Genomic DNA, 25,145 nt, shown 5'->3' with positions numbered 1-25,145 from the left:
AATTGTATATGTAAGAGAAAAGGTTAGAAATCAGCCTATTTTTTAATTGGTCACTATTTTCTATGTTGTTCTATGCTATTTTCACCATTATGTAAGTATCACTAAAGAAAAAGTGTGTTTGCACTGACGATAGGTTATGCTTGGACGAACAAAATGCAAACATTCATTGTGATTGTAACATTGTTTCAATTATGCATTCTAAATTCTCGACATTCCATCAGAAATGAGGTACTCATGCGGAAGTATAAAAATTGACAAAACATTCTAACAGTCTAACTAGAATTAGATTAAATACATGATCCTAATATTTAAAAAAATCCAAATGACTTATTTCAAGTGTAATGGTAAAAGTTAATTCTTTTTCTGTTTCATGTGTAGGTAGCTGCATTATTGGCTAATTGATTTATTGTATCATGTGGATATATAACCATGGTTCAAGTAAATCGTGACTATCGAAATAAAATAAAAATTTCGACATAAAAGGCAAAAATTTAATGATTTTATACCGCTTTTTACAATTTAAACGATTATCTCAAAAGGAATTGCTTGTCTAACATTTTTTTAATCACCAATCATCATTATCTTCAACTAATGATACATTAGATGTATTAATATATAAAAAAAAACGCAATTCAAAATATACTTTTTTGAATAAATTTTGATTCTTCTCACTGTATGTACTAATATTTTTACTAAATTCTGGATGCCATATCTTGATAAAATTATTTATAAACTATTTGCGGAAAACTTCCGAATATTCATTTGTATTCTAATCTAATCAAAATCCATATATACCATATAATTCATATTTAAACGCACGTATTAAAATTAGCACTGAAGAAGAAAAAAATTATCTAAAATATTAAAACTTTTTATCTTCCATAAATAATTAAATCGAAATCGAATAAAAATATCAAGGTGATAGTTAAAACTACATTAAAAACTCAAAAATTCAAATTATTTATTAATACATGAAATATCAATTGAATATCTATGGTAATATTTCAATGAATGTAGGTTAATTATTTACTAGTTATTAGACTAAAAACATGTGAAATGCATTTTCGTTTTCACATGACTGCATGAATTTAAATATAACGCAATGTATCATGTCCAAACTAAATATCACGTCATATATATGACCCTATATATGTAATATGTATATTACACACATGCACGCAAATATATATATATATATATATATATATATATATAACAAAGTCTAATAATCGGGCATAACATCAATAAAAAACATGAATTTCTTTCAAAAATTTTTGAAAGAAATTCATGTTTTTTATTGATGTTATGCCCGATTATTAGACTTTGTTAATACATATGTCAACATCAAATTCAGAATCATACAAAATATATATATATATATATATATATATATATATACTAGATGACCCGACAGACGTTGTTCTGTACCCACGTGTACAATTCAAAAGTTCCAAATTTTTCAATATCTTATCCTATACTTTTTAATATAATATTTGATGTCCTGCCTTTGTGATTCATTTATGGTCTTAGCATAAGCAGTATAAGAAATTCAGAAAAAAAAATAGTATTTGCGGTAAAAGACAATATCACACTTGATTTCACCACACAACATAATTGCTTCAATAATTTAGTCTATAAATTTCATAATCTCATACGATATATTAGTTGCTTTTGGGCAATTATAATTTCTAAAGAACCTTTTTTTACTAATAATTTAAGTTTATGTTCAAATCTTAAGTGAATTAATTTGTAAAATCTAGTTCATATGAGCACTCTTCAATCTAAGATCAACTTGCTAAATATTCCATATCCAATGCCAAACAAATGAATTTCTGACACATGAAACCAAATTCTAAATCATTTTTTAATAAGTAGAAATATTTTTTTGTATTATTAAATAATTTAGTAAAGTAAACTAAAATGCGACATGCATAAGTTTAAAAAAATAATGTATATAATAACTTTGGACTCATTGCGTTATTTATTAAAAAGAATTATATAATTTCATCTGCCAATCATATACTGTTGACCTTATATTATATAATTTTAATTTCTGTCACATCTCAGCTGCTTTTCGGCAATAATAATGTAGACATTACATTTTTCTTATATATTATATTCTAATATTATCTAGACTCATAAAGTCAGCTAAATTCAAATTTCAAATGAATTGACATTTCTAGCAAATGACAGTTCAAATGTCTTCAATGTCAAACAATGATAAGAGTTTTTTTTGTAATTTTCGCCATTTATTTCTACAATATTACTATAGTTTTATCGTTAATTAAATGTTAAAAATTTCCTTTGACAAACTCTAAAAAGAATGATCAAAATCCGAATAACCATTTAGAAGTATCAAATCATACACCCATACAGAAGAATTTTGTATATAAGATATATGTCATATTTATACTTACTGAAACAATGACATTCAAGTTAGTTATCATATCATCCAAAGATCCTTTCGACATATCCGGCATAAAGTTCCATATCCTTTTCTGCTTGAATGTGATTGTGCTATTTTGGTTCCAATTTAAGTCAACTCGGACATGTTTTTCGTGAAATACATATGGTCCCATTTCTTCAAAATGTGGTTTAATATCATGGTTATTAATATCATCTGGGTTCGTCCAGTTGAATAAATAGAGTTCTAAGTAAATTGGTATAGGAGTTTCTTTCCACATTTCAAAGTTTTTACTGCCAGGCTGCAACACTAATTGCTGCAAATATTTAATAATATTAATTTAAAATTCGTAAATTAAATACGGCATATATTACGATTAGAGCATATACATTTCGATCATTAGCATACTAATATTACTTGAATTTGATTTACGTTTTAATTTTTTTTAATTGCGATTTGCGAATTAAGTTTTAACTTCCGGGCTTTAATACTAATTACAACAAACGTTTTATATTTTTCACACAAAATTTGCAAAACAAATTTGGCATATACATTTCGATTAGGATAGAGAGAGCGCTTAAAGGTTCGCGGGTAAAAAAGTCCACCCTCTACATTTCAAAAACAAGTAAAGTTAGGATTTTTGTAACAACAATATTGTGTATACCGCCACGTAGTTATAAAATTTATTAAAACTCTCCTTCGATAATTCAGGTTGTTGGGTTATAATTTAACCCTTGTAGCTGTGGACTGTATTAAACACTCATTTGTTCTGTATTTGTATGTATTTGTTGCATTTCTTATTACAATCACTGATTTGTATACTAAGTTATAATGAAAAGATATTTATTGGTTATTTATTATACATGTTGTTAAGCGGATTTTTCTTTTAGAAGTAGACAATTAGTTTCATCAAAACACTTCGCTACTCCTTCTACCAGAGGTAGCAATCATTCCGTGTAAAAGCTCAACGCCATGAAGATTGTCACCCTCATGGCCAATATTATAAAACGAAAATACGTCCGAATAATTTGAAAGTAGAGGGTAAAAAGTGTATAACCAGCCACCATCTTAATTCTTACGACGTCGCTATAAGGAGTTAACCTGCTACGTTTGAAAATCTTTAAAGTATTTTCTTTTGTTGTTAGTTTGTTTGGTTGTAAGCACTGTTGTTTAGTTTACGAGACCTTAATATGATACATAATATAATTGCTTTACATTTAAATCTTTAAATTGACATCTATAATATCTCATATGTGGGTGGGGTAAAAAAAAACAACTGATCCTTTGCCCTGCCAAAGATAAGTAAACAATAAAAAATATTAAATGAAAAAGTCAATTGAATTAAAAAAGTGATTTTACAAGAGATTAATTAAACTAATAGATTTTTCCGGTGACAAAATATCAGATCAATATTATATACGGTGTAATCTTTGTAAAAATATGCTCATACAATTTTTATTTCGCATTGGTTAAATAATTTAGCTATTATTGCATGAAATTCCTTTAAAATTGAAAATAAGACATTGTATGTGTTTGTCCAAAAGCTGTTCCTTTTACCCAGTGTGGCTCAGAAACAAATTTAGAAGTTTAGAAAAATAGCTAAAACACTTCTTTCTTTTTTTTATTTCTATAATTAGGAATTAACTGAGAATTTTACTGAGTGAGCATATTTCGATAGTTGTTTGTTTGAATCGTGTTATTTGTTGAGATTTAGTTCATTTAATTTAGACAGTATGATTACAAGTTGGATTGGATTGGATACCTTTGTACCCCACCCTACCCTATAGCACATACATTTCTATCATTAGCATACTAATTTTATTTAAATGTGAATGCTTCTAAAAGAAATACTAGACAACCAATTTCATAATTACACAAATTGAAAACGAATGTAAAATATAATTGAAATGTTTAAGGAATTGGTATTGTATTTTATGAAAAATTAAAAAATATCAAGCCTATTACATCATAGGTTGCGATTATTAAAACTGAAACCAAACGCAATTCGCACTTTCAAAAAATCATACTTTCAGCATTCTAGTTTATTTGAAAAATAACTTGAATTCCGATCTATTGCATAAAAAATTATATAAAATTATTTCGCATCAATTAGAAGCTTTAACTCTATGTACCAATTCTTAATAAAGTAAATTGTAAGTTATGTTGTTCGGGTCAAATTTGTCGAATCAAGTATCGATAATTGAATCCATTAAAGATTGGCATTTTAAAAAACAATTTTAATATACGAGTATATATATATATATATATATATATATATATATATATATATATATTAAGTTATTGAGATTTTATGACGTTGAAGTCAAGTCAATTTGGACAGGCCGGTTTAGTTTGTCATTAACATGAGAGGGTATTGCACTTTGACAAAGAGAAGAGAATCATAAGTGAGAAGTGATAAAATAAAAATAAATGTAGAAAATATGTTTAAGATTTTTTAAATACCATATAATAATATCTTAAACAACATATGAAAAAATTCAAAGTTTGCTCAACTGATCAATTAAATTTATTGTAATCATGACAGAATCTATTTATATTTTCAAAAATCTATTGAATTTCTTCGACAATTTTGCATGCCATCGTGAAATATATTTTTACTTCTAAATCTAATATATTGAAAATATTTTAGTTTTACGGAGCTATGAAAGTTAAAACTAGATATAATAATTGATAAACTCAAAAAATTGTAAATTTCTTTTTAATTAACTATGGACCAACAAACAGTCGGAAATAAAAATTATGTCTGGAGAGCATTAGGTGCTAGTTAAAAAATGTTCCCCTGATGTATTTCACTTACATAGTTATTAATTACTAAAAATATCAAAAATACGGTTTAAATTCTGATTAAAATTAATCACTTACCGATCGCATAATGGGATCTGCTATCATAGGCCATAGTAAACCACACACTAAAGCTAATATTACAAAAATTCCACTACAACTAAATAAAAGGCACCTTCGGCATCGTAAACTACACCCGCTCATCTAAAAAAAGAAATGGATATTTAATACATGTATACAAAAAATAATATATTTTACTTTATTTTATTATTGTATAGAATAACAAAGATAATCATATGGGATGAAATTTTATTTAGCTTACACACTTCAAACAAAACGTCAAACAAATTTCTCAAAAATGCGAAAGATCAACTTATTTTAGTACAAATCTCAATTGATATTTGTAATTTGTAATTGATAATTGTAAATTGTAATTGATGTTTCACTTGATTGTAATTATGGAAATAAATTATGAAAAGAATAAGTTTAGTTAACGTAAATTCAATAATAAAGAAATATCACTATACGTTTGATATCTTAGATAATAAAATTTCGTTATAAGAGTTAATTTGCCGAATAAGATTTTCATGTTTCGACGTTTCAAGTGATTCTGAATCGACTGAAATCTTTGATAATAAGCACTCAAGTTGGTTAGTTTTTGATACAATTGGCTGAGCCGTTTCTTTAAAATTAGAAAAAAAGCGAAAAAAAAATTCTCGGGTTTTAGCCAAAAATTATAAATCAATTTTGAAAATTCAATTCGAAAGATATAATTTAGAAATCGCGCTGATTAGTTTTTGGACAAAGATCGGCAAGGCCGTTTCTTCAAAATTGGTTATTTTACGAATTGGTTGGTTATTCGATTTTAAACAAACTCTGTATGTCGATAGAGTACCTCGTCTTAATGAACATATTAAAATAATGTAGTCTTACAAAGAGTGATTTAATTATAAAAATTAATTAAAATTACAATTTGGGTTTTAATTAACCCATGGAATCAACCGCGCTTTTAAAAAATACTACTTGTATATATTAGGTATGCATTGGTTTTTTAATAATGCGTAATAAAAAAATATTTAAATTAAATAATCTGCAATAGTTTACATGTAAATCACTTATAAATTAATATCTTAACTTCATTCATAAAGTTCATGCAACTTGCCTTAATGGAAAAATATCACTTACAACTAGTTATAAATTTCTTTTTGCAAAACAACATCATTATTTATAAATAACTAGCAAACAGGGCGAACTCCGTTTCACTACCAGATGGTTTCATTTTTTGTAACATTTCGTTTGGTGATTAAAAGATGAAGAAAAAATTTACACAATACACGTGATTGATTTGATGGTTTCCAATTGAAATGTTAGGAAACGAATAACTTATTTTTTTACATTTTTTGCACAATTTCACAGTGAACACAATGCCGGTTTGTCAGATGAAATTAACTGAGCAGAGAACAATGAGTAGCTGTTAAACAAATGAGTAGCAGTCAAACAAAAAATATTAGTTTGTAGTACACGCTAAGTATCAGAGATGACGCTGTATGTGAAAAAAGAAAAAGTGTTTTCCGCTTTTCTGTTGAAATCGTTCTTCAATTTTCTTTGCTATGAAGTTTATAGCAAAGAAAATTGAAAAACAATTTCAACAGAAAAGCGAAAAACACTTTTCCTTTTTTCACATACAGCGTATGACTGCACTCATTTGTTTAACAGATACTCATTGTTCTCTGCTCAGTTAATTTAATGTGGAAATTCGAAAAATAGTATAAACCTCACGGATTTCGAGACCTTTCCAACGAATGCAAAATCGTCGAAATCGGTTCCTGCGTTCTGGAGTTATATCGTCAGAAAGGAAAACCCGACTTTAGATAATTATTTGAAATAAGTAAGATTTTCTTTTATATTGATGCAGCAGAACTCGCAATATCGGTTAATGTTCGGAAATTGATGATTTTAAATTTATTATTAACTACACCTACTTCACTTTATTTTTATAAAATTTATTACTTTTAAGACTTACGTTGAATTGCACTCAAAATATAAAAGTATTCCATAAACATCTAAATAAGCGTTCAAAATGCCATTGACACATTTAGAATAGTTGGAATATAAAACCAGTTACCTAGATAATTATCACTATTAGTATGTGTAATGAATGTATTTAATAGAGATGAATAGATATAAAACTTGAGTACAAGTGGCTAACATTTTATTAATTTGATAAAAACGATAAATTGAACAAATCACATCTGATATGCACAGGTGTGCGCCATGTAATCGATGCTTTCTACACAATTGAGTTTTGCTGTTATCACTATCAATTCGATTTTTTAGATGCCGATTTTTACAAGTGATTTATATGGGAGGATATAAAATAAGATGTATTTATGGCTTTATGATTTAAAGACATTGCTTAAGATTCTTGATGGTAGATTTGTGTTGGAAAGCTACAGATCATTTATCTTAATCAAATATTAAAATGACGAAATATTTAGAATTTAAATTTATAGAACTTCATTAATTTTATAAAAACTACTGTTCCCATTTGCCAATATTGGCATGTAAATGTAAACTAGTGGTGTATGGCATCAGTATATTAGTATTAAATGTATATCGGCATGTAAACGTAATATACTAGTGGTGTATAATCAGTATACAAAAAAAAAAACATGTTGCGCGATCATCATGACAATCGTTCTGGTTGCCATGTCTTTTAAAAACATATAGCATTGTTTGAGAAGAAAACGAAGTTTAAAAATTACATAATTATTTTGAATACATTTTAGTTATATTGGCCAAAGCTTAAATTATTTGGTGCCACTTTGAAATCTGACTTTAACAGCAAACTGAATTCCGTAGTAGTACTCTATAATTCGATATTTAGTCTCATTGAATGATTAAATAGTACTTAATAATGAAAATTTCATACAGAAATTTCAGAAAATATAATAAGTCAATTTTAAAATTAAAACTTAGAGATAAAAATGAAAATCATCTCAAAATAAAAATATCAATAATAAGAAAACTGCAATATTTGCAAGAGCATCACACTTTAGACTATTTTTATATTCATATTAAATTAAAAGTATTAAGTTAAAACTTGACTATCGTATGCCAATTTATTTTTAAATATCATACATCACAAGTGAATAAATATCAATTAGAGTTGATATTATATTATATTTGATATTATATTATATATCAATTAGAGTTGATATTATATTTAAATTCTCCACTCTCGATTTAAATATGATATTAACTATAATTAATTTAATTTACCTTATGCTCTTAAATTAATTGACTCAGTGCTTTTTGTGTAAGAATAATAAATTAAACAATATTAACATTTAATATGAGCTTTAATGTTAATATCACTTCATTCAATATTTAATTAATATAGTCAGTTCACTACTTCTCATATCCACTTGAGAAAATTTCAATGTAATGATTATAAGCACAAATATATTTAATTCACCTTCAAATAAGATGATTCTACAATAAAATTGTATGCAATTAATTAAACCATCAAATAATAGATAATTACGATGCTTTTCGGTATAATTACTTGGAAATTTTAATATTAATAATATTACTTTGTTTTCTAACATTTTGAAGTAGCACTCGAACCTTTGATTTAACGATTCACATATCATCTGGCATACTTCAGATTTTTTAAGAAATAAATTAATTTTATATGACAATCAAAATATCATTACTTTATAAATAAAGGTTTTTATAATAAGGTAGAGCGGGGCTTAAAAGTCCCCGGGTAAAAAAAAATCCACCACTGATATCTCAAAAACAAGTAAAGTTAAGAATTTTTTAAATACAATATTTGAAAGTAGAGAGAAAAAATATGTAACCAACCATTACCCAGATTCTTACGAAATCGCTATCAGGAGATAAATGGCCATGCTTGAAAATTCAGAACAAAAGTATTTTCTTTCGTTGTTAGTTGTTTTGATTGTGAGCACTGTAGTTTAGTTTACGAGACCTTAATATAATTTTCAAATCTACGTTATTTACATATTTTATAAGATGTATTATTATTTTTAAATCAACTTTAACGGTTTTTTTATATAACCTCTATAAAAGCTTACATGTGGGTGGGGTAAAAAGGACCATCAGAGCCTACACCCTGGCAAAGGGGTAAACAATCAAAAGTAAATAACTAGTGGGGCGCGTGGCATCGTGCCTTAAGGCAAATTGTTGGAACTTCCCGTACCAAAAATTATTTTTTTTAAACATGATTAACATTTTTTAAAAAAAATTACTCTGAAAAAAAATAGATTTTTGAGATACTAGAAATTTTTGACAAAAACTTAATTTTTTTTTTGAAAAAAAGACTTTTTGAAGAAAAATTTATTTTGAAATATTTTGGAAATTCTGAACTTTTTTTCAGCAATGCTTTAAATACATAGAGACCAAATATCGAAGCGCGTAAGCGCCGCGTCGCCGTCTAACAGATAAACATTGGTACGGAACCCATAGGAATGTAAACAAAATTTATACTTATTATTAAAATCTCTCCGAAACCGCTAGACCTGTCTTCATGAAAATTTGATCAGTTCTTCATCTTGTTAGTAAAAGTAAAATACTTTTTGAATTATTCAAATCAGACGCTTCGTTGTCTTAAAAACTGAGTTACCGTTTTTGGCACTTTTTGAACCATATCTTCGGAACGGCTAGACCTGCCTTTTCAAAAAACTAATCAGCACGTCTCCTTATCAATACGAATCGAATGTTTTTTGAATTATTCAAATCGCTTCATCCGTGTTCCCCAAATCGTCGACAAAAATTTGTATCCGCACACACACACATACACGCACATACACACATACACACACATATACACATACACATACATTCATTTTTTCTAAGGTATGCAAAAATGTTCAGAAGGTTTCGAAACGTAAAGATATATAAAAATTTTCATTTTCGATTTTTTTGTAATTACTATAACTTGCCCAACGGGAAGTTAATAAAAAAGTAAATTAAGTTGAAAAAATTACAAAAAAAAGTTTAATAAAAAATTATTACAACTCTGCTAACGATTATTTCTGACAAAATACCATATCGAGAATATGTACACTGTTATTTCAGTAAAAATGTACCCATCAAATTTATATTTTGGATTGGTTGAAAAATGTAGCTATTATTTTGTTGAATCCCTTTAAAACCTAAAATAAAACATTGGACCTGCCTGCCAATTTTGATGTGTTATTTGTTGTGATATAATTGGTTTGGTTTTTTCAAAATAATTGCTCATAAGTCAAAATGGACCTTTGTGCTCCGCCCTACCCTATAATATATAAAATTTGTTAAAAAATGTTTGCGTTAAACAGATTTATAAAAAACAGTTTCACCCGGTAGTTAAATTTTAATCAATCTGATTCGATTTTTTTTTATTCATATAATTGTCGTATATTTGTATATTTTTTAGATTCATCGTCGATCTGGAATTCGTCATATTCTACTTTCATCCAAACCAAGTTATTTCTTCAAGCTTAATTATTGAAATTGCAAAAGTTTCGTTTGACATGCACTTTTGTGATTAAATCTTGAAATCATCATTAAAATTGGATGATATATGTTATTTGAATACAATAATTTAAACATTTGCTTATAAAATATAAATTTTGTGCGCACATATTTTACAGAGATACTATACTATATAGAAACTTGATATAGTATTTGGTCAGAAATATTCATCAGACGAGTTGGAATAACTATTTATTTAATTTATTTCTCGTAAAATTGCTTCTTTAAGTTCAATTATTAAAAATGTAACTTTATTTGTTTTTAAGATTTTAGTAGTGGACCAATTTACGCGCTGACCTTTAGATCTTATTCAAAAGATTCAATTAGAATTCTATTATCATTTTGTTGTTTCGTTGTCTATTTTTATACTTAGTGAGTCTTAAAAACATTAGCTAAATACAAGCTCAATATAGATAATACAAGAATTCAACTATGCAAATATTACGAATAACAAATTTAAACAAAGGTAAAACATCAAATTTCAAAATCAAAAATAATATTAACAACACCTACAAATTAAAACTGTTAAAATTTATGTTCTTATGATACGTCACAAGAACTGTTGATTACATTTAATTTTTATTATCTTTAAAACAATGGTTCTAATCACAATTACAACAATGCCATTATTCTACAGTCAACTGCAAACAGTAAAATACAAAATCTACAAAACGGTTTACAAAACATATGACTTTGATCGCAATAAAATAAAAAAATAAAATATTTTTTCTGATTATTATGTGCGCACGACTATGTTAAAAATATGCGCATAATATATTTAATGTGATAACAGAAATAAATGTCTCATTATTTTGCAAACGCGTAAGCACTTGCTATTGCAAATAAATATATTACAATTACTGTTATCTTGGGGCATTCAAGTAGAAATATTACGTGTAATTAGAATTATTATGAGAACATATATAATTGAGTAATCGTAATATGTTAGTCATTGCTCAGAGATTTTGTTGGTAAAATATATGACATCCCACGTTCGATGCACACTTCATGTGGGTATACATATACACACACACACACAAATATGTAATATGTGTGTGTATCAATGATAAGAACATGCCTATTAATAATTTATGCGGCTCTTATCATCCGGTTACCATTATATATTTCGTAAATGTACGAATTTATGCACATTTAAAATACATTGAAAAGATTAATTCATATATGCAAATTAATTTAAACTAATGGTGCATGACGTCATGCTTTAAGACATATTTCATGAACTTCCCGTACAAAAAATTAAAATTTTTAAAAAAACTTTATTTTTTTGAAAAACTTACAGAAAAATTCTATTTTTCTATATTTTTCTATATTTTCTATATTTACTTTCATTCAAAGCAATTGTGCTGCGTGAGAAGAGATATAGAAGCGCGTAAGCGCCGCGTCGCGCTTACATTATTACGGAACCCATAGAAATCTAACAAAATTTGGTGCTCGACGAAAAATTGTATCCACACACACATACATACACATACACATGCACACACACATACATCCATTTTTTTTAAGCTAAGCCAAAATGTTCAGGAACCTCTAAAATGTGAAGATATCCAAAAATTTTCATTTTTGATTTTTTTGCGATTACTATAACTTACCCTACGGAAAGCTAATGACTATTAACTTCCCATAGGGTACTTGTACTAATCGCAAATAAATCAAAAATGAAAATTTTTGCATATCTTTGTTTCAAGAGTGTATGTGTTCGTGCATGTGTATGTGGGGATACAAATTTATGTCGACGAATTCGAGAGCACGGATCAACCGATTTGGATTCGAAGATACGGGGCAAAAGGTACCAAAAATGGTATTTCAGATTTTGAGAGAACAGAGAGAGATATTTAAACAGTTCTAAAAAATATTCACTTGCATTGACAGAATGAAGAACTGATTAAGTTTTTGGGAAAGCAGGTCCAGCAATTTTAGTGATCTAATAAAAAGAAACTAAAAATGCCATTTGGCGGTCAAAAATGATCAGTAGATATATGAACTTCAAATTATCAGTTATTTTATTGAGATTTCAATAATAAGTAAAAATTTTGTTTGTATTCCTATGGATTTCGTACCAAGATTTATAATGTTTAAAAATTAGACTTTGACGCGGCGCTTACGCGCTACTATATTTAATCTGTAAAACAGCTACGCAAGGCGAACGCTTTGACAAAAATCAAAATTTTCAAATGTTTCAAGATTCTCAAACAAATTTAATTTTTCACAATTTTCAAAAGACTTATAGCTTAAGAAAAAGATTTTTTTTAAATTATTACGATACGGAAAGTTCCAGCAATTTTCCTCAAGGTACGATGCAATACACCACTACTAGTATAAATCTGGTAGTGCTTTTTATTTTCGTACAAAACAAATGGCTGTATGAAATTTACGCTTTTAACAGTTTCAGAATAAAATCTCAAACGATCATTATTTAGTAAATTAGTTCATAATACAAAATCTAAACATCGTGTGATTAACAACAATTAGTTAATATGCAAACAAAATATTTGTATATTAAATAATAATATTTAATTTGAATATTTGAAAGCGCTTGTATCCACTGATATTCAAAATGTAAAATTGCAGTTTAATTTGTTTTGGACAAATTATTAAACAGCGATGAGAACTTAAACAGTTCTATAAGATATTGTGCCCGAACTTCTCGTTTTACTCTGTTAGATGATTTGATAGATAATAAGTAATTTTCTAGAGTGATCTTATACGCTTTAATTATTTAAAAAAATGTAAAACAAAAATATGAAATTTAAACATTCAGCTTGAATCAAATTTTAAAATTAAACAGTGGTGCCACTAAAACATATCATCAGTTTTTCATTACTTTCAATGGTTCATCATTCAGTCCCTGATTATACACAATTTATATTATATATAATGTATACAATTTATATATTTATATATATATATATATATATATATATATATACAATTTATTACACCTTTGGATCAAGTAGTGAATTTATGATTATTAAAATTTTATGAAGTAGATGGCAACCAAAATTCGCGGCCAATTTAGAGTTCAAAAGTCAAATGTCAACGACATGTCCACGAAAAGAAACAAAGGTTTGACACATCACGAATCCAAATAAATATTACTGTCATAATTTTATTTACCTGATGCCAACTAAGAATTTGAGAACACATTTTCACATATCACAATATAATAAGCATTGCTATCTTATTATATTTCTTGTAAACTTATTATAAACAATCAATGTTAACATTTTTAGTTCCACATGCGTCTCCACAAAACAATTCAATGCGGATGTATCTGTCAAACAGATACGGGACAGTGGTGCACAACCTGCCGTGATTAAAGCATATTGTTATAGAAAAGAATGTCAATATTGGGAAAGCATGTTTAACCTTGCCGAATACATAAAAATAAAAATTTACAATATTTTTTTTAATGTTTTTTTTGTAGTTTTTAAATAAACTTTACACGACAGTATATTTGAAATTAAATTTTTGAACAAACGTTGCACATCTTCATGTTTGCACGTTGTAATTTTCAACTTCCTGTAGGGTAAGTTATTATTTCTATTAATTGATTTTCGAAAAAAGGTACTTTCTATACCATAAAGACAATATCTCAAATTTGATGTCTCATTTGCATAAGTCATTATTTATAAAATATCATCAGAATATATTTTTTTAGATAATACAGATAATAAATTATTTATGCACTTTTTAAGTTGAAAATTTAGTTATTTAGTTATAAAGCAAATTTGAAAACATATATACATAATATTTTGTCTACTCATTATTTGGATTTTTACCCGTAGGTAGGATAAATACATGTCTGATAATAAGAACAATATTAAGTATTTAAAATATAGAGTATATGGCACAAATGTGACAACAAGAAGGAAAGGCAATAATTCTTCAAAAAGGAATAATTACACAATTGTTTTCTTAACTAGTCTAGTTTCTTAAGTATGATTAAGTTATAATGATATTATCATATTCTAAAGATATATAAATAAATTGAAGGAATTATACAAAAATGTATCCATCTTTCTGTACTCATAAAATAATATCTTATACTTTGCTATACGAACAAACATAATAATTTGAAATTATGGGTCCAATTCTCCGTGTTTTTTTTGGCAACGCTATCTTAGAGTCCTTTCGCCATATGAATTGGTAGTAAAAACTGTCAAAGTGATATTTAACCTCACAAGCTCAAAACAAAGAACATTATTATAATCTGATGTGCCATTGATAATGATAACCCTAACATAAAGTTGGGTTTCATGTGTAAAACGCCTGATCACACTGCAAATACATATTTTTTGACAGTTTTTACTACCAAATCATATGAAGAAAGGATCGTAGCATAGCGATGTCGCAATATTTCTATTTTCTCTTAGAGTTTTTCCCTGAATGTGAACAAAACATTTATTAAATCGTAGTAGTTGATAGCCTTTGTTTTACTTATCATTATATATAAATTCGAATTGCATTTCTCTTTTAACATCATACAATAAACAATCTTTATTTTATAGTACATATTATGATTATAATAAGTTCATTTTGTTTAAAGTTGGAAACAAAAAAACATCCAAAAGCAATTGTTTCGTCAACAAAAATATTTTTAAATCATTCAAATCGGATGCTTATTTCTCTCAAAAACTGCCACTTTTGGCACATTTAGCAGCGTATCCTCGAAATGGCTGGACCTGTCTCTGCCCAAAAACCAATTACAACATCTACCAATCTTTACAAATTGAATGATTTTTATATCATTTAAGTCACTCATAACACGATTTCTATTTTTACTTTTTGCTCCGTATCTCCGAAACGGTTGGATCTGCCCTTGCAAAAACTAATCAGCACATCTCCCTATCAATAGGAATCGAATGTGTTTTGAACCATTCAAATCGGTTGATGCGTTCGGCCGAAAACGTGGACGAAAATCTGTACCCATTCATACATACACACACACCCACATATCAATTTTTTTAAATTATACCAAAATGTTCAGAAACCTTAAAAACGTGAAGATATACAAACATTTTCATTTTCGATTTTGGACCCTACGCGAAGTTAAAAATTGACGCATAATCATTGTATGTTTACTATCCCTGATTTTGAATATGAGTTTGATGCGAGTGCTCACAGATGAGGCTACTTTTTATCTTGCATTTTAAATAGTTGCATGCATTTTGTAATGCTATTTTTATCTTTATTCTAATAAAAATATAAATAAAATAATATAGTTATAACAACTATGGCAATAATAATCTTGGCAGAGCGGAACTATTATTACACAATATGTATTATTGATTTATTTACAGAGCTAACAAGCAAACCTTGAACGGAGTGCGTGTAATAAAGAGAATCGTGCACTCTGCGAAGTCTAAACAATTGGAATCGATTTGATTATGATGGCAAAAAAGTTCCATTCATTTCAACTTGATAAAGTTCTAAATATACATTTCATTTTAAAATATCAAGATGCATTCATAAAATCGTATGCTTAAGTAGCAATCATCGCTTCGTTGAAACTAGTTACCACTTGAACGATTTTTATCATCGTTTTCAATATTACCTAACAAAGAATTATTACGTAGAGTCAAGGTTAACCAGATAAATTGTTATGTTTATTCTTTATATTAAATCCCATTAGAGATGAACCATCTACAGAAAACCTTAAATATTTGTTCAATCCTAGTTGCAAAATATTGCGTTATGTGTTAAAACAATAATTTTTATAAGAAGTTATTTTCAACGTAATTTTTGTATATATAACTTCAAAACAATGAAGGTTCAGTTGAAGGTTGAAAATTAAGCAACCTGTTCTGCACAGCGATTTATAAGAAAAATAGTTTCGAACAGTTTTTATTAAATATATGTGTTTTTTAATAAAATAATTATATTTTTCACTGCTGGAGTTCTGATCCAAGCACGGGTTTTACACAACTTGAGATCAATCAGTAGTGATGTCAATTTTCACTTGAAAATGTAGACCCGTATATGATTACAAATAAAATAGCAATTCAAGGTTATTCTGCTGCAATATTACAATTAGAAAGGACCACCGTTGGGTTGCCTTAAGAAGTGAATGAAAATATAAATCTCAGTTAGTAAAGATAATCATAGGAAAGTTTATTAATTCTAAAAAATAGGTATCGCTAACATATTATAAAATACCTAGGGCAAAAATTTCTTATATGCAAGTCAAATATATTGACAATATTCCTCATACGTGATAATAAGATTCTATAGGTTTTTATATCATTACTCATTTTTTTTATCATGAAAGTATATAGCATTTTATCATTTTTCATTCCTGAATTAACGCCATCTTTTGATGATATTTGCAAAAGAGGGTTTCTCAAAGTTGACCACTTTTAAAATATTAAATTCGTAATTCAACAAAAAGTCTTAATCTTTGAGAACCTTGAGCAGTTGTGTCACTATTTTTGCATTTATTCCTAGCCTAGAATTAAATAAACAAAATCAATAAAAATTAACGACAATAACTGAAAAATTTTCATAATTTGACCAAAGTCATGGGTTGCACATCTAATTTTCAAACTTCATGAGTTAATTTGTGTCGTGATAGTTATAATCAATACTATCACCTCGTTTCCGTTTGACGTTGTGTTCTGGGACACCCTGTACTATATGTACAACTATATATTTTTAATTATTTCAATAAGTATTAGGATATTATATCTAAAATATAACATATTTTACTAATTTTAGTCAAAATTGTTCATTCTATTAGAAACACGTGTAACCCTGACCGAAAAGATTTCATTTAATTTATCTTGATCTGGAGCAGTCAACCTTCTTTACGTAGTGCAAGGTCTTCTGGTGGAAATATTCGAGAAATAATTAAATGTTCACTTTACTTATTATATATTTTGCCAGCGTTATTGGTAATATTAATATCAAACTAGTGGGGCATGGTATCGTGCCCGCAAATTGTTGAAACTTCTTCTACCAATTTTTTTTTTTAAGATTCAATTTTATTTTAGAACTCCGAAAAAATTCAATTTTTGAGATTTTTAACATTTTTGAATAAATTTACCTTTTTGAAATTTTTTTTATACATTGAAATATTTTGGAAATTTTGAACCTTTTATCAAAGCAATCGCAATACTGCTGCGTAGAACCGAAATATATAGAAGCGCGTGGGCGACTCGTCGCAGTATTACGGATAAACATTGGTACGAAGCGCATAGGAAAGTAAACAAAATTTGTTTTTATTATTAAAATATCTATAAAATATGTGATAATCTAATCCGCCAAATGGCATATTTTTTCACTTTTTTTATTGGATCTCCGAAACCGCTAGACCTATCTTCCCAAAAATCAGTTCTTCATTTCGTCAATACAAATAAAATGTTTTCTGAATTATAGAAATCGAACACTCTGTTCCCTCAAAAACTGAATTACCATTTTTGGCTTTTTTGCCCCGTATTTTCGAAACGGCTGGACCTGCCTCTGCCAAAAACTAATCAGCATGTTTCCTTATCAATAGGAGTCAAATGTTTTTTGAATCATGCAAATCGGTTGAAGCGTGTTCCCGAAATCGTCGACAAAAATTTGTATCCGAACACACATACGTCCATTTTTCCTAAAGTTTGCCAAAATGTTGAGAAAACTTTGAAACGTAAAGATATATAAAAATTTTCATTTCGATTATTTTTACTTTCCGTAGGGTAAGTTATAGTAATCGCAAAATCTATCAAATCAACTCTGAATAATAAACGTTGTAGTAAACTTTGCATACAAACTATAATTGATATCTCTTGCACCTCACAAAATTGGTGTCGATCAAATGTCTACTAATAATAAATAGACTTTTTATTATAGATAGCATCATTTATATAAAAGCATAAGCCAATTATCTCAATTCCCTATAATCTATTAATGTAAAGTACTTTCCATGCAAGGTGAGCGGCTGCAAAACGGTTCAGAAACATATTACTAGATCGATCTCAATGCTAATTAAATTAATATGAAGTGGATATGAAAAAAAACTTCTCTGCGAAGAATTATGACGCGCTTATTAAATGACGATAGTTGGCAAAAAATATGTGACATCTGATTCATAATTGTATCTATGTAAACTTTAGTCCAAACAACAACTAAACAATGCGATTAGTATGTACTTTGATCAACATCTGAGTCACGGAAATATCACGAATGAAATTTTAAACAAGAATACAAGAATTAAGATATTCAAATAGATAAAATTCATGATTACTATGTTGATTTAAACACACAATCATACAGTATAAATGTCTGACTTAGTGTTTGAAAAATCGGGCTTTAAAATACTTTCTAACTTCGAATAAGTGGATTTTTGCGCAAAAGTTATGGACTTGCCTCCATAAGGTTTCATGTTCAATTCCCGCCTCGAACAACCTGATGTCAGCGATATAATTTGTAAACTTATTGCTGGAACGTCCCGTACCGTAACGAAATGTTCGAGGATATCTCATATTTATAAAAATTATATAAACTGAACTGCAAAGTTGAAAACATTTGTTTAAAGTATATTAGAACTTAAGTCAGAATTACAATTAAAATCTGAATTATTTTCGATATACAAAAAAATATTCAAAAAAAAAAAAATAGAAAAAAAAAAGAAACATTTTTTTCCAAAAGCAATTATTTTGTTAAAACAAGCAGAAAGTTCTTTAAATCATTCAAATCAGACGCTTAGTTCTCTCAAAAACTGTCATTTTTTGCACATTTAGCTCTATATCTCCGAAATCGCTGGACCTGCCTTTGGCAAAAACTAATCACCACTTCTCCCCGTCATTACGAATTGAATGTTTTTTGGATCATTCGAATCCGATGCTCCGATCTCTCAAAAACTCGATTTCTATTTTCTACCTTCTTTGCTCCGTATCTCCGAAAGGGCTGGACCTGCCGTTGTCAAAAACTAATCAGTACATCTCCCTATCAATAGGAATCGAATGTTTTTTGAACCATTCAAATCGGTTGATCCGTGCGCCCGAAAACGTGGACAAAAAATTGTATCCATACAAACCTTCAAAACGTGAAGAAATGTAAAAATTTTCAATTTCGATTTTTGGACGATTACAATAACTTAACCTACGGGAAGTTAAAAATATTGATCTAAATATAATTTCAAGTAAAAATAGCTTTTTATTGCAATTAGTAAGGACGACCATTATATTGCCTTCTAATAACGTTCAAGAAACATTTTAATTAATAAGGTTGCTTTTTAAAAATAATAAACCTACAATAATTCGTGAATTCTATAAAAATAAGGATTGTTTGCAACAACTTATGGAACACACCTAAGCCTGACTGTTGTTCAAAAAAAAAATGAATAAATAAAAATGTTAAATAAATTCATTATTCTCTGATATTTCAGACAGCAAATATTTTCGCATACCTAAAGTAAATTTTGATATATGCGAAAATGAAAAAAATATTATAAGAGTAAAAAGACAATAAAAACTAAATATAAAATGGCAATAAGCAAAAATTAAATACTGCATGTAAACTAACAATAAGCGAATACGTTTTGCAAGTTGAAACTAATTTATCTAATATATATTAATATGTTAAATATTGCAAGCGAGGCAAGTGTTGACTTACTAATTTAACAGTAATTTTTTTAAATGATATTTTAATTTAGAAAAAAGTAAATTTTAATAAACAAGCAACAATATTTGTTTTATTTGTTAATTTAATTATAAACTTCTCGTAGGATGAGTTATTGTAATCGTCCAAAAATCGAAATTGAAATTAATTAATTTTTGCATTTATTAGAAAAAAATGGTTTTATGTGTTCGTGTGTGTGTGTGCGCGCGTATGTATGGATGCAATTTTATGTCCACGTTTTCAAGCGCACGGATCAACCGATTTGAAAGATGTAAAAAATATTCGATTTTTATTGATAGGGAGATGTGCTGATTAGTTTTTGGCAAATACATGTCCAGCCGTTTCGGAGATGAAAAGCAAAGAGTACAGTAAATGGAAATTGAGTTTTTGAGAGAACAGAGCATCCGATTTGGATGATTCAAAAAGCATTCAGTTCGTAATGATGGGGAGAATTGTTGATTTGTTTTTGGTAAATCCGATTTCAATGATTCACAAAAATTTCTGCTTGCATTGGCGAAACAATTGCTTTTGGGATTTTTTTAAGTAAAAAATTAATTTTTTTTTTTTTGAAAATAATTCGGATTTTAATTTTAATTCTGGCTACAGTTCTAAAGCTCACTTATATACTTCAAATAAATAATTTTAACTTTGCAATTGAGTTTATATAATTCATATTTGATAATTTTGTTTATTTACTTTTCTGTATTACATATATCAACGTCCTTGCTCAATTCATAAGCTCTTATATTTTGTCTATAAAATTTGAATAATGAAAGTTATAGTATTAATAATGATCTATTTAAAAACATTTAACATTCCTCAAATATTTCGTTACGGTACGGAAAGTTCCAGCAATTTGCCTTAAGGCACGATGCCATACATACTAGTCTTGTTTTAAATTTACCGCAGGGTAAGTTAGAGTAATCGCAAAAAATAGAAAATAAAATTTTTTTCATATCTTTACGTTTCAAAATCTTCTGAACATTTTGCCAAACCTTATAAAAAATGGATGTATGTGTGTTTCGTAGTAAGTATGCGTGTATGGATAAAAATTTTTGTCCACGATCAACCGATTTGAATGATTTAAAAAACATTCGATTTCTATTTACTAGGAGAAGTGCCGATAAGCTTTTTGCAAAGGCAGCTCCAGTCGTTTTGAAAATACAGGTCAAAAAGTTAAAAAAGTATTTATTCGGTTTTTGAGAAAACGGAGCGTCCGATTTTAATGATTCAAAAAACATTATTTTTTGTAAATATATATAATGGTCATCAGTGATGACTCATCACCCAAATATGAGATAAAATTTACAGTATTTATAATATTGATCTAAAAATATTTGAAACAATTGTTTTAAATCATTGATCAAACTTTATTTATTTTTATTCCTCAAAGGTTTAATTCGGTACGAGAAGTTTCAGCAACTTGCCTTAACGCACAATGCCATACACCACTAGTTGTTATCCAAAACTTTAAGAATTTCAAATTGAGATTTATAATATTACTGGTAATAAAAAGATTTAATATTACTGGTACTAACTATCAGTTAAATCTTAATTATTACTAATACTAGTTACCAGATTTGGGACCAAATCCATTCCATTTCAAATTTTAAAGATTCCATTTTAAATTTTGATTATAGAAAATATCAGCTGTTTTTTGTCGAACTTCAAAAATCATTTAATAGAATTTTAAATGCTATATTTATAAAGGATTATCAAAAAGCCAATATTGCAAAACACTTTAGAAGAACACATGGAGCTGTAAGCAGATACAAAAATAAAATTGCATTGAAGATTTGATGATCCATACGGTCAAATCTTTAAAAAATGTATTGAATTCCATATGCCAAGTTCAGAATTATTTTGAATAAAATAAAAATGTTTCCACACTATAAAAAAATATATACAAATAATGCATATTTTATAGTTCACTTATAAGATACCGACCTTTGGATTGGGCTCCTTCATTTGAATTCTTTTTATGAAATCGCTTATGATATTATTGCACAACACTTTCTATTTCGTACCTATAACTTTCTTTTTATATCAAACTGAAAACCAATAAGTTTGATTAACCGTGAATGTTTTGAACAATCATATTTTTTGAACTTATAATAAATAAATTTATTGCTCTATCAAAATGTAGAGATTAAAATAGTGATGACTTTAAAAATGTTATAATAATAATTTTTATCTTTCGATGCGCGTGTTTTTTCCGTTGTTAAGAAACGCGACGTGCACCGCACAAACGTCTTTCGCACACTGACTACGCTTGATAACACTCGTTGGTTTTATATTATACTCATGTCGATAATTTGTTTACTGCAATTTTCTATCAATTAGTCATTATAAATCATATTAATAAGCCTTTAAATTATTAGCGAACTATATAACAAACTAGTGGGACGCATGGCATCGTGCCTTAATGCAAATTGCTGGAACTTCCCGTACCATAATTAAACATTCGAGGAATAAAAATAATCGATAATAATTATTTTAAAGATTTTCAAATGGATTATTTATTATAAATACAAACTGTAAATTTTAAAGTGCTTTTCAAATTGGGCGATGAGCGTATTTTATAAACAACTTATGTGTACGTTTACAAAAATCCATTTTTTTTAATTTGATTTTTTTCATAATTTAGATTTTTTTAGATAATTCAGAATTTTTTTTTCAGAATTTTAAAATTTTTTTAGAAGTTTAAAATTTTTTTGGATTAAAAAAAAAAACGTTTTTTTAAATATATATTTTGAAAATATGGAAACTAAAATATTCGATTTTTTTTTTAATTTTCGAAATACTCTCAAATATTTGTAAGAAATCAATTTTTTTTAAATTTTTCAAAATTTAGTTTTCTTTTTAAAAATGAAGAAAAATTTCGAACATTTGAATTTTTTGAAACTTAGAATTTTTTTGAAATCTTCGATTTTTTTTTGAAAATTTTCAAAATTCCCAAAATTCCTGTAAATGCATTTTTTGCATACCATCTACTTAAGCAAAATGTTTTTTGAATTAATCTAATCGGATAATCCGTTCTCTCAAAAACTGCTTAACCGTTTTTACACCCTTTGCGCTCCACACGTCCGAAACGGCAAAATTGCCTTTTGCAAAAACGAATTTTTTAATCATACAAATCAGATATTCCATACTGTCGAAAATGTCGAGTACATTCGTTTGCGCGATATAAAAAACTTCAAAATTACAAATTAAAAATCTTGTTACGGAACTCAAAAAAAATTACAAAAAATGTGTACACAATATTAAAATTTCTATAAAATATCTGATAATTTGTTGTGCGTATGTCCAATAAACATTTTTGATCGCCAAATGACATTTTATTAACTTATTTTTATTGCGAGTCCATAACCGCTGGACCTGCCTTCCCAAAAATTTTACCAGTTGTTCATTTTGTCAATACAAGTAAAATGTTTTTGAATTATTAAAATCGGGCGCTCCGGCCGAAAAAAAAATACTTTTTTCAAAAATGAATTTTTAAAGTTTTTTTTTTTCAAAGCTGCGTAGCTGTTTCAGATGCAAAATATCGAAGCGCGTAAGCACCGCGGCGTAGTCTAACGGTTAAACATAATAAATCTTGGTAAGGAATCCCTGAAAATGCCGACATTTGTACGTTTAATTGAAATCTCTATAAAATATCTGATAAATTGATGCGCATATATAAATTGATAATTTTTGGGGAAATGGATTTATTTTCTTTGGATCTCCGTAATATCTGGACCTTTAATATTCTTTCGAAAATACGTTTTACTAACTTGGACTCTTAAATTAAGCAAATTTGATTTGTACAACATTAATACAGGTGGAACTGATATAATAATCAGAAACATTATTAAGCACTACCAAACCGATAACATTTCAATAACCAACTCAGAATTAAACTATATTTGCAATTTACTGTCCACCAAAGCACAAAATTACTTATGTACAATTTAACATTTAGTTACTAAACTTATTACTGCGGGGACTACAATTCAAAGTATACTTTTATCAAATCCAAGAGTAAAATAAGCGATATCTATATTACACTTCGTTAAACAGTCATTTAAACCCCTATATTTGGTGTCTATAAATTTTAAAACTGTCTCTAAAAGCGCAAAAATCTTGCCAAAATTAATCCTCTCAACAGCCAGAGTATAATTCGAAATATTGCCTGCTATATTAGAAGTTTTATTAAAAATTTATATATTATATTATCGTTTAGATGGTGTATTTCAATCCACTGCAATGGGCCCGCAAATTTTCTTTTCGCCGCTGTGGGCACCTTGAAAGTTGCCGTGGACTCCTGGGGATCCACGTGGACCACTTTGGGAATCACTGATCTAAATGAATTCAGGTTTTTGTACAAAATTGTTCATATCATTTTTAATTTTATTATCTATTATAAAGACTCAACTGATCATCACATAAAACTGATCAACATATATTTCAATAACTTCTTGTCTCTCTTTCCATCGCTTAAGCAAAAACGATGGTCTTGCAAGACCATCAGCCGAGCTATATCTTTATAATTTGCAGATGAATTCTGAACTGGATTTGAAAATTTAACTATAGTGGGTTGCATGGGATCGTGCCTTAAGGCAAATTGCTGAAACTTCCCGTATCTTAAGTAAAAATCTTGGTACGGAACCCAGACAAATTTACACAAAATGTGTACACAAAAAATAATTTTTGGTACGGGAAGTACCAGCAATTTGCCTTAAGGCACGATGCCATGCGCCCCTAGTGGCATTAAGTTATTCAAATCTGTAGA

At 27.8% G+C, this 25,145-nt stretch overlaps 1 protein-coding gene across 2 annotated transcripts in view; it reads right to left on the bottom strand.

Annotated features, from left to right (window-relative positions):
* The window catches only part of LOC113366670 (protein croquemort-like), a 32,446-nt gene extending 9,833 nt beyond the window's left edge, over window positions 1-22,613 (bottom strand). The window contains exons 1-3 of one of the 2 annotated variants that reach the window (XM_026608318.1): window positions 22,322-22,613; window positions 5,288-5,410; window positions 2,418-2,720 (exon numbers count right to left, since the gene is read on the bottom strand). In XM_026608318.1, coding sequence (XP_026464103.1) covers window positions 2,418-2,720; window positions 5,288-5,410; window positions 22,322-22,342 — 447 coding nt within the window. In that variant the 5' untranslated portion in view covers window positions 22,343-22,613. Of the gene's footprint in view, window positions 1-2,417; window positions 2,721-5,287; window positions 5,411-13,888; window positions 14,025-22,321 lie in introns of those variants that run through there. The other variant, XM_026608317.1, reaches the window with a different exon arrangement.
* Between the last annotated feature and the right edge of the window lie 2,532 nt (window positions 22,614-25,145).

Source organism: Ctenocephalides felis, unplaced genomic scaffold (genome assembly GCF_003426905.1).
Source record: "Ctenocephalides felis isolate EL2017-DRISC unplaced genomic scaffold, ASM342690v1 CF-g0.4_SCAFFOLD_01170, whole genome shotgun sequence".
In the NCBI taxonomy this organism is placed as follows: Eukaryota; Metazoa; Arthropoda; class Insecta; order Siphonaptera; family Pulicidae; genus Ctenocephalides; species Ctenocephalides felis.
Note: the sequence above shows the minus strand (reverse complement) of the source record. Positions and strands in the feature narration are given on the sequence as shown.